General features: G+C 38.3%; 1 protein-coding gene across 4 annotated transcripts in view; it reads right to left on the bottom strand.

Annotated features, from left to right (window-relative positions):
* Positions 1 to 5049: 5049 nt before the first annotated feature.
* Positions 5050 to 11832, bottom strand: part of TRAPPC13 (trafficking protein particle complex subunit 13) — a 44119-nt gene continuing 37336 nt past the window's right edge. For 2 of the 4 annotated variants that reach the window (XM_007058995.4, XM_027821481.3), the window contains 4 exons: positions 11163 to 11361; positions 6549 to 6649; positions 5507 to 5657; positions 5050 to 5378 (listed from right to left, as the gene is read on the bottom strand). In XM_007058995.4, coding sequence (XP_007059057.1) covers positions 5274 to 5378; positions 5507 to 5657; positions 6549 to 6649; positions 11163 to 11361 — 556 coding nt within the window. In that variant the 3' untranslated portion in view covers positions 5050 to 5273. The remainder of the gene's footprint in view (positions 5379 to 5506; positions 5658 to 6548; positions 6650 to 11162; positions 11362 to 11832) is intronic. The other 2 variants (XM_027821480.3, XM_027821482.3) reach the window with 1 other exon arrangement.

The raw sequence follows: 11832 nt of genomic DNA, 5'->3' as shown, positions 1-11832 counted from the left end.
CCTGAGATCTCCCTGCCAAAGTTTGGGAAGGCAGCAAGCCGGTCCCTGGTATCAAAGAGGTTGAGAAACACTTGTCTATACTACTAAATTTTGTCAATATAACTACGTCACTTAGGGGTGTGGAAAATCCACACGCCTGAGCAATGCAGTTATACCCACCTAACCCCTGGGGTAGACAGCACTAGATCAACATAGCTACCTCTTCTCAGGAAGGTGGAGTGCCTGTGCTGACAGGGGAAGTAGTGTCTTTGTTAAGTGCTCGTGAGAAGACATTGCATGGAATGTAAGCGAGAGCAGAATTTGAAACTAAGGCAGGAGCTCCTTTCTGAGTTTGGTGATGGGAGGGTAAAAATTCCCAATTTTGTCAGGCTGTATATATTGCACAGGGGGGAAATTTGTAGCTGTGTCCATGGTGAGATGAGGAGAAAAGTTGTCTTAAAAACAAACACCGACAAGAAAAGCAGACTAATATTCATTGCATAAGACACTTTATATTTTATTCATTAAATAACTCCTACATGGCATTAGAATATTAGCTTTATTTTTTCTAAAAAATGCTATTTATAATTGCACTACATGCTCATTAATGTACTTTGGGGGTGCATTGGAGACATTAGGCAAACATCCCTAAGCTCTAAATTGAATCAGTGCTACTCTGTTTTATTGGCTGACCACATGAAAAGAAGTGCTTACACTGGCTATGTGTCTGCCTTGGGAGGAACTGACTTATGTAGGTACTTTAGCTTTTTTTCAGTTGTAGTTCAGGTAACTAATATCTGCCTTTAGGCAGATTATTTTTAATTAAAAAAATTATTGCTTTTTATAAAAACACTGAAAACTGATTAAGCCCCAAACAATAGTTCATTAGGAATCTACATATGCAAAAATAATTTGGCAGATTTTTTCCATAATGCACTTGTTAAACAGACCATTTACACAGTGTATTTTCCACTATATTTCACCATTCCAGCTTTTTAGCAACACCAGTGTCAATTCCAGGTTTTTTTGCACTAAATTTAATAAAGGAAACAAAAAACAAAAAGTAACAGTGGGGCTTTACAGAAGCTAAGGATGTGCCCCAGTATATTTACCCTTGTCTTCTGACAATCTTCATTTAATATTTTATTTTTCTCTTACCCTCTCCTACTAAAAAGTCTTGTGTAGCTGAGTGTCTTTAATGATGGTTAAGTATAATAATCCTAAACTATACTCTTCTGTATAACAATGATATAAACAAAGGTTGGCTGTCAGGGCTCAAAACAGCCACTCTTTCTGCTTGTAGTTATATGTACATGTAGCTACTGAGTATTCTGCAGCTGTCTGTGTTCTGGTAGAGCCAGCCCTGTCAAACTGCTCTGGAGTAGTTATCACTAATGCTATGAACCATACTCTTGGAACCATGCTTATTAGAAGTTGTAACTTCCATTTTACATACCACACTGTTAAGAATGTGAGTCTTATTCCAGCATCTGTAACAAGAATGCTTCTTTTTAGAGTTTTGATGGCATTACCTAATGCAGGAACATGCCACACTTGTCACAATATAAAACTTACAACTGTCTATTATATTTTGCATATGAACAGATGGGACTTTATAGCTTAATAAAAATAGAACACTGAAATTCCCTAATGGACAGTAGCTGTCATTAACTACTCTTTCCATTTAAGTCCAGGAAGAGTTTTCATTCATGCTAAAATGTATTTTGCCACTCTGCAGGCTACATTGTTCACAATGTCATGACTTGTTTTAATCAGTAGTTGAAGAGAGAGCTTGGGTACTTTGAAAAAAATTCATACGGAAAACCATGATCTAAACCAATAATGCTTTCATTTTAGACCAACTGCAGTTTATCAGTGAACTAAATAAATAATTATGCATTTAAAATTTGTTTGGTTTTCTGTCATTACTGGTGCAGCAGCAAATTCATGTGTAAGCAGGGGAAAGGGGGAAAAATCTTGCAAAATGAAGAGTTTACTTGATTCACAGTCTTAAAAGATATGAATTTCAAAAAAGCAGGCTTGTGTGGAAATGTTTTTTTTTCATCTATTTGATGTCCCTCTTGAAAAATACAACTAAAGCTGTACTTCAGCACACAGCACCAAACTTAAGCATTTTCTTTTGCTGAAATGCAATTTTGGGCTTTTCATCAAGGGAGAGGGTAGCCTCTCCATTGTCAAGAGTTCAGCTAGCTCCTCTTATAAAACTGTTTCAACTCTCCTATGATTTTGGCCTGATAATTGCACATTCCTGCTGAAGGCAAAGAAGAATAGTGGCTGCAACTTAAGAAAACTTGTCACAGTTGGAGAGCACTCCGTAATTGTTACCACACTTTCACAATTTGACTTGTCTAAGGGCTTGTCTATGTGGCAAGTCAGGCATGTGAATCTATAACACCTCCACTTACTGCATTGTGACTTGCCCTGTGGACACTGCTCTAGTGCACTGAAAGTCCTGGAATGCAGAGTCACACCGTGGTTTGCCATACAGTAATTCGCTGTGTAGACAAGCCCCATCACTTCTGTATCTCCTACCTCAAATTACGTTACCATATGGTTACATCTCCTTAAATGTGTGTCAGATCAATTTGAAGGTACTTAGGTTCTATTTTTGGGGGGGCTGGAGGGGGTAGTAGTTTTGGTTTCTCTTATTACTCTAATGAACTCTGTGGATTACATGAGGGCATGTTGCCCTCTATTAACTAGCTGAAATTTAGAAGGAACATAAGATTATTGCTGTAGCTGCTATTCTTTAGCTTTTGCTCAACTGGTAGATGCATGTTGGTTATTTATTGGGGGAGGGGGAAAGATGAGTGAATTGAAGGCCCAGACTTGCTCTCTGTAATTTATTTAGAGAACATAATTACAGCGAGGCTAAGATGGAAGCACAGTCCCAGTATTAGTCTAGCTGATTATCTTGTAACAAGATGAAATTCTCATGGTTTTCCAGTGATTAAAAACGATTAATTTTTGTGAAGTTTAGGTATGTTTTGGCCCCTCGCTCTGCAAACAAAGTCACATCGCTCCTTCTGGGTCAAGATTTGTCAACAGGCCTTGTGATATGAGGAGAGATTAATAAGACAGGGACTTTTCAGCTTGGAAAAGAGACGACTAAGGGGCAATATGATAGAGGTCTATAAAATCATAATTTGTATGGAGAGAGTAAATAAGGAAGCATTATTTACTCATAATATAAGAGCTACAGGTCATCAAATGAAATTAATAGGCAGCAGGTTTAAAACAAAAAGTATTTTTTCCACACAATGCACAGTCAACCTGTGAACTCTGCCAGAGGATCTTGTGAAGGCCAAAACTAACAGGTTTCAAAAAAGAACTATGTAAATTCATGCAGGATCGGTCCATCAATGGCTATGAGCCAGGATGAGCAGGGATGGTGTACCTAGCCTCTGTTTACCAGAAACTGGGAATGGGTGACAGGGGATGGATCATCTGATGATTACCTGTTCTGATCATTCCCTCAGAAGCACCTGGCATTGGCTACTGTTGGAAGATAGGATACTGGGCTAGATGGGCCATTAGTCTGACCCAGTATGGCTGTTCTTATGTGATTTTAGGTGCCCAAGTTGACCTGCCTTAAAGAGGACCTTATTTTATAAAATATTGTGTCCCCTGTATAAATGACCCCTTTGAGTTGTCAATTTGGATATCCAAAATTGGAGTTACTCAGAATCACTAGTCATGTTTGAAAGGCTTGGCCCTGGGGTAAACATTTACTGACTTTTTAACCAACATTATTCCTGGGGGAGAATATATTTGTTAACTAATAACTAAAAATAAAGGGTCAAACCTACCTACATTACTATTAGGCAAGGGGGTTTGAGGAGTTCCTCTAATGCTCCCTACTCCCATTCTCCATCCATTGTATTGTAGTTTAAATAAATTACCGAAATAATTGAAACCAGAGTGATTATATTGCATTATTTTGACAAATAAAATATGCAGAATTTTGCAGATTTTTAAAATATTGTGCACAGAATTCTTAATTTTTTGGTGCAGAATTCCCCCCAGGAGTACAACTTGCAGAGTGAAGGTAGGCTGTGTTGTTCATGCATACATGGCAACTTAGCTATTTTAGGAGGAAGCTATCAATCAAGCATATATTGATTATAACAGCTCTGAAAGAGTAAGTTTAGCTTGGCCACTACCACTTGCTCTCTTAATTTAGTAATCTAGTCATGATCCATCCCATATATTTAAAAAAAAAAAAACCACCTCTCTCCATTTACCTATACTAAAGAAAAACGATAATATTGGAAAGTCTAAAATAAACATTTCAAACTAGGCAAGATTGCTGTGCGATAACCCTGGTGGAAAATGTGAAAAGCCAGAGAGAAGGACTTTTCTTTATTTACTCCTGAAAATAACTTGGATATAGGAACCGGCCACTTCGGGTAAGTATGAAATTATCAACCAACACAAGGCCATGGGGAAAAATGTTTACTGTGTGAATACAAAAAAAGTTTCCACAGTCCATTATGAAAAAATGGACTGTCCCCTCTCCCCCCAACAATTCATTCTAATTGTGTATCAGGTAATTTCCAACAGTATCCAGTGACAGGGGCTGGATGCTGCAGGGAGCACTCCAAGGACTCGGGTTGGTATGTGTCTATCACTATCCTGCACAGAGAGGGCGAGGTGTCCAGAGTGCTTGTGTGTGACAGGAGGTGTTGGTTTCAGGGAGCTGAGTTACAGCAGGCAGTAGACAAAACTGCTGCTTGCTAAGGGCAGGTAGTGGAGAGGTGCATCACAATCCTGGGTACCCAGGGGGAAGCAGGTGGTGCTTGCACACTGGAGTTCAAGTCCAAATCCTCAAGTCCCCGACAGAAGAAGGGTGAAAATGAGAACTGAATTTTAATAAAAAACAAACAACAAACCTTGCCATTTAGAGGCTAGTCCCTCCAACTTAAAGCAGTTCTGCAGTCAGTGCCACAACGGGCACCCCTTTAAAGCCAACAGTGAAGTAGATAATAACTTCGTTCTTAAGATGGCTGCATATTCAATACAATAGTGCAAGAAATCTTGGCAGCTGCATTTTCAGACTTTAAAGATTTTATTTTCAAATAATAGATAAAATATGTATAGTTATCTCTTTAAAACATATTTTAAAACATTCCAAAAATGCTCACAGAAGACAAATAAATAAACATTCTTATATTGTTTGCAGATGTTTTAAACATGATTTTGCCATCATTCAAATGTAAAATTTAGGAAGTTGGTCCAAGAAACCCCAGGGGAAATGTTAAAAGGATTTTTCTTCAGTGTTCTTTTACTTTTGAAGAAATTACACAGACTTGTGCAATATCATCATACTCGTATGTTCTCTTCAAAAACGTGTCCATTAGTCTTAAGCCAGAGACACTCTAATGGGAAAAAGATGTGTACAAATTTTAGTAAGTAGATAAGAATAAGTTTTGCACTACTGTGATCATAAAATAGCCACTACATACATATTATATCTCAGTTATGTTGTTAAACTGATGTCTCTTACCTGTAGTCCCTGTACTGAAGACAATAGTGTAAGTGCAAGATGAAGGGATGAACTGGGGTGTAGCTTTCCAAGCTGTCTTCCTGAAACTCCACACCAGTGAATGGAATTAGTATTGCACATTTCCAAAACCAGATCCATAGTTCTTTCACTGCTAGATGAAAGCAAACAATAAGGAATAAACCTACTTCTTTACCATTCAAGAAAGACTACAGAAGTACAATAGCTTGACAATTCTGTGAGCACTCATTAGAAACTCCTGATATGAATGGTTTATTACTGAAGTTAAGGTGATCTATTACAAGTCAAAGTCTCAAAAGTTAGTCAGTTACATATTTGTTTTAAACATGTAACAATTGTACAGTGAGATGGTAGCCATGCTGGGATACCATAATATCACTTCTTGTTCTTGTCCCATGTGTAAGACTACCAAAAAGGGTAAATGCAGAATAATTGCTTTCTTTACTTCCTGGCCTCAGCTACTGCCGAGAATTACATTATTTTTCGTACTTTTACAATCCTACTGTAGCATGACTATTACAAGCCATGTCAAGTGCCAACTTGATATTCAAGACTTAGACAGATTTAATTAAAAAAACAATTGAACAGTGCTTCTGAGGGGTTGCAGGGTAAGTGACAGTTAACGTTGACACTGAAAGTATCCTTTATTCTTATGGAAATTAGTTGAAGTAGTTTAACTTAGTGTTTACGTTTATGCTAATCATGTAAGATGTTTTGTAACTTAAAACTTGTATCCATATTAATATACAAAATAGCAGTTACACAGACTTCCATCACAGAATTTTGGCAACATCCAAAGCCATTCCAGTAGTATCACCGCCACCCTTTGGTGTAATTATAGCTTTATGATCACTTTAATTTATTCTAATATAAATGTATTTCAAACAAAGGGTAGCAATATGTGGCATTATCTATATAGATATCCATCTACAAAGATGCATGTTTAGTGCCTGCTGTGAAAGTAAATTTTAAAGAAACCAAACTTCACCTATCAAACAAAATCTCAAAAACCAATTGATATTACCTGCAATTTGTTATTTTACACGTAATGTCAAAAGGCTCTTCCAGATTTACAGTATCTGGTATAGTCTCCAAAGAAAGTCTTACATCACCATAACCTGGGGCCTGCAGAGGTACAAGAATAGTTAGCTTTTCAAGTGATTAATAACAAAACTGAAGTATTGTACTGAACTTTCATTTAGTCTAGTCTAACAAATTTAAACTAAGGCCATGTCTACACTTACAAGCTTACAACAGCACAACTGTATTGATTCAGCTGTGCCGCTGTAAAAGTGCTCGTGCAGTCACGTTATGATGATGGGAGAGGGGTCTCCTGTCAACATAATAAAACCAGCTCAACTAGTGGCGGTAGCTATGTCTACAGAAGAACCTCTCCTACTGATACAGCACTGTACACATGAGCACTTTTGCTGGCAATAAACTTATGTCATTCTGAGGGTGTTTTTTTCACACCCCTGAGCAACAAAAGTTTTGCTGACACAAGTGCTAGTGTAGAAATGGCCTAAGAAATAGAAAGAAAAACAAATACATTTATCACAAGTTAAGATGGGGAAAGACAGAGGAAAAACAACAAGATCTGAACTGTACACTCCTTATGATTAAGTTTTCCAATTTCTTAATTTAAGTTTTTAATGTGAGCCACATTTCACTCTCTGAGGGTGATAAAATCTTTCTTGTGCTCAAAAGCAAGCTACAGCGTGGATAATGGAAATATACGTTTCCCCACACTATCCCACTAATACATCTCATCCTTGACAGAGTTATCAATTCTATGAGTCAGAGGATAATAAATCTCTATATCCTTTGTCTATAGAACCTCTACCAAGACTGCCAAAAATATTGCTAGTAACTGCCGGCTAGGGTGGCATTTGATGTTGACACTTGTCCACTACAATTTGGATTGAGACAAGTCATTTTACACAGCTCACTGGTATAGCTATCATATTGCAGAGGCTTTGGTTACTCCAGCTTGGGCTGAATTCAAGCCAGCAAATTGGAGATAAAAAGCTCTATGTTCTATTTCCAAAAGCCTTAACTGTCCATTCCCACCTGCCTTTTTTCTTTCTTCCCTCTCCTGAGTCTCATTGAGATGAAGCACTTAAATACTAGGGTAGTGGTGGTATGTTTATTATATGTTTTCCTGTATGAAATATAACTTTTCATATGGCATCCTTCAGCAAGTATCACAGAACACTTTACAAAGAAGTGATGCAAAGAGATAATGATTGACAGGGGGGGAACACATACTTGCTGGCAGGCTGAAAGGCATATATAAAACAGAGAAATATGATTAATTTTTAAAAGTGTAGATGTGCAAGGAAAGCCTTCTTGAACACTAAAGCAAGTAGAGAAGTACTAAACTCATTTGAAGAGCTGAAACAGTTGCTTAAGAGAGAATTCCATATCAATAGAGCAGCTATAAAAAAGGACAACCTCTAACTTACGGGATTTGAGGGGAAGAGACACAAGAGGCAAACACACGAGAAGCAGGCTAAAATGGGCCATCAGATGTTTTCAGTGGGATTGGGAGATAGGAATCCAGTGAAGGTGAGGAAGAATGGAAAGGATCTGATCCCATTTCAAAAACAAGAGGGTAGTTTGGCCACAGTATTTGTCACAAACCAAGGAGTATGTAGTGCTGCCTAGTGGCCAGAGCAGAATCAGAGGGCAGAACCGGAGGTGTGGTCAGGAGGCAAGCCGATGATCGGAGTTAGGAGTCAGAACAGAACCAAAGGGCAGAGCTGGAGTGGTCACGAGACAAGCCAGTGGTCAGAGCCAGGTGTTAGGAATGAAGCATTCACAGGTAGGCAGAGTCTAGGGCTGGAGTGGAGCAGGCAAGGGGTAGAGAAAGGGTTCGGTAGGAAGCAGGTCTGGTGCAGCTGTGGGCATGGAACACATTGAGCAGCCCTTGTACTGCTGTTGCTAAGGGCTTCAATGATCATTTGTTGGTTCTTCTGACCAATCAGGTAGCATAGTCACTTAGTGAGGGCTTATTGGGCCCACTACAGCTCATTCAGTTGCTAGCCCCAAATCAGCTGAGTTCCTGACTGTATTCTAAGATTCTCTCAAGAGTAGGGATTAAGAAAAACAGCAGTGCCATTCAGCAGTAGAATGTTAAGGTCTAGCAACATCTTACGGAATTAAGATTGGAAGACAGACAGAGCTGATGAGTCAGAGAAGAGATGGATATCACATGCACAAAGCAATATCTAAAGTTGAAGCTAACAATTAGACATTCCGGAATGAGAAAAGGCCAAAAGTGAAGCCCTGAGATACGAGAAAATGGAAGGGAACATCGAAAGCCTTCGTCAGAAATGAAAGAGTACCACTAAGTGTATGAATTCAGTTAGACACCAGGTTTCTGCTTGAGGTGCTTAAGAATTGTATTGTGTAAAGCCATAGAGAAATTGGAAAAAGAAGGAAAGAAAAATATTACCAGAGGAAAGGGGTATGTCATTAACCACGCAGAGAAGGGCAGTCTCAGTGCTGTGACAGAGAGCAAAGCCAGACTGTTCTACCCTTTTTAGATCCTTACTTGGAAAATCGTATGAATAGGGTAAGACTATTTAGCAAGCAAGGAAAGGTCAAGTCAGTATTTACAGAAGGGGATGACAAGCAGTGGTTCAGAGTTAATGTGAAAGTCAGCAGATATTAAGGGTGAAATTCTGGACCCACTGAAGTCAAAGGCAAAACTCCAATTAAGTAATGGCAGGAGTGATAAACAGTAAAAGTAGGTTAGCAGGAGAAAATGAATGAATGAAGAGGAATCTAGCAAGGAAGTAGTTTGATGGGACTGAAAGGTCAGAGGAGAGAAGTGTGGGAGTCAAGTTCTAATTGGATAGTGAGAAAAATGAAACATTTGTGAGCCACGCAGCATGTATCTTTAAAATAGCTAAGGGTAGAAAACGGCTCACAGCTCGTTAGAAAGAGGGCTACTGTGAACCACTGGTTTACAATGACAAACTAGAAGTGAACCCATCTCTGAAATTTGGAGATTCATTATATAGTCAGCTTCGGTTTCCATATGCCCAGTGAAGAGGAAACTGAGGAGTACTATTCGCTTTTCAAGCATCAGCAGCTGGAGTTAAGCTACTGGAGATAATCAAATTACCAAGTAAGTATGTCCAATGAGGAAGAGGACAGAATGCAAGAACTCTGATTTTTGGTGGGAAAAGTCTGTTTTAAAAGGGAAAGGATTTATCTTAAAGAGGAATTAGTGATAAGGTAGGCTGAAGATGGGAGAGTTGGTTGACAAAGGACATAAGCAAGCAGGCTAGAGGTGCATCAGTATACCTATGAAGGCCTAGTGATGCGAACAATAATGATGATATCTACAAAATCGTGGCACACAGTTACTAGATGAAAGGTGCTTACAGAAGGGACCATTTCCAATGGGATGGGGGAAAAAAGATGCTTGATGTAAACGTACATACAAGTAAAAAGGAAAAGAAATGTCAGTAATTCGATGTGAACTTCCAAGTGACTCTCAGAGTAGCAATGCTGCATTTCAGGTTTGTCTTTCATTGATTCCATATCTGACATACTGTTTATAATGAGACAAGTTAGGGGAAGTAATATCTTCTGTTGGACCACCTTCTGGTGGTGGAAGGTACAAGCTTCTTAAGAGCTATGTGAGCCTCAAAAGCTTACATCTGCCAGTAATAGGAAAAATGTCTCTTTGTAACCAGTTGTTTGCAGTGGTGGTGTAGCTGTCTTTGCCCCAAGATCTGAGAGAGACAAGGTAGGTGAGGTAATATTTTCTGACTGCTAGTTCTGCAAGTGCAGCCTGGGATGCAATTGTCAAGTTGGTATGTGGGAAAGGAAGAACCCATCACCATCAATAAAGGTGTTGCTACAAGCCAAATTTAACTCTTTGTGATGGGGTTGCACAGATGACCGATTGGCCCTGTAATAAGAACTTGTACGCAACTGTTGATGAGTCACAAGAAGGAAGAATAGAATTCATTCATTTTTGCAGTGTTGGCTCTCCAAAGCTAAGAAGAGTAAACTATAAAAACTATTTTCATTAGAATAGTTCATTATGTTCTTCTTAAGAAAGCAGATGAGTCCAAATGTACAAAGGGAGCAGATCTGTGGGATAAGAGAGGAGCCATATTTAAAGTCACTCCCTTTTGAGACAAGAACTGCACTTCAATATGTTGGCAAACTCCAATCAAAGAACTAATTTTTCTTCATTCTCTGGTACTTTAGTAAATTAAATGCTTTACTCTTGCAATTCTAAATTTATGATCCATTAAGTTATGTGGTTCAATGTCTCAAAAATGGACATGTTGCTATGCAAAGTATAATATCAAGCAAGCTGAAAGGAATTTTGCCTCTCATACACCCACAAACATCAGGAAAACCAGCATTATTGTTCAGCTATGCTACCTCAGGAAACATGGTTTTTCACACTTCACAGAGCAAGTCTTTGCTGAAAATTTATACTCCATAGTTTTCCAAAATGTGTGTGAAGTATAAAGACACATGTTGAATTCAGAATAAGTTCAGCTAGCAGGCAGGCACTGTGAACTCCTTTCTTTCTTGTCATGGTTTATGTATTCAATTTAGCATTCAGTCATCTTGAAAATGGATTTTTTGATTGTAAAAGACCTACCATTCTTTGGAGCTGGCTGGTCTGCAACCTTCCCCGTTCACCTAAGTTTGTTTTCCATACGATGTCTAGTTTTCCAATTACTGTTACACCTTTAATCACCCCAGCTTTCTCTGCAAATTCCTGCTTGGGTTTTAGGCAGTATAAATACTGACGAGTATCCATAGGTTGTAAATATGTCCTTGAACCAAATGTAGAGACACTAGAAGAAAGAACATTGTTCCTCAGTTTAAACTGTTCTTTTCAACAGGATTCTTGATCTTAGCCTTAGCAATAATCCAATAAAATCCTATTTACTTTGTGTGTGGTCTCTTATTCAAAGTTGAAAGACCCCTACAGAAAGTCGTTCTTACAGAAACATGGAAAATAAGCTAAGCAGAGACAGTGACCATGCCAAACAAGGAAAAACAAAGCATACTGAGAAGAATTCAGGATCAAGGAACTAATTTAAAATATTTATAAGTATAATAACCATGAGGAGTATATTTACATGTGGGGAAAAGCTGTCCAGGGAAAGTCAGTTTTGCTAAATTATAGCTTGTATTGTCCATTAGTTTCTAGCCTAAATCATAGTCTTCTGGTGACACTTTGTGTTTTTTTTTTTTTTTTTTTTTAAACAGGATTATCTAGTTTAGACAAGGTTTGTACACAACTTTGAAAAAGTAAAGCACTA

Source organism: Chelonia mydas, chromosome 5 (genome assembly GCF_015237465.2).
Source record: "Chelonia mydas isolate rCheMyd1 chromosome 5, rCheMyd1.pri.v2, whole genome shotgun sequence".
Taxonomy (NCBI): domain Eukaryota; kingdom Metazoa; phylum Chordata; order Testudines; family Cheloniidae; genus Chelonia; species Chelonia mydas.
This window is presented reverse-complemented; position numbering and strand designations above follow the sequence as displayed.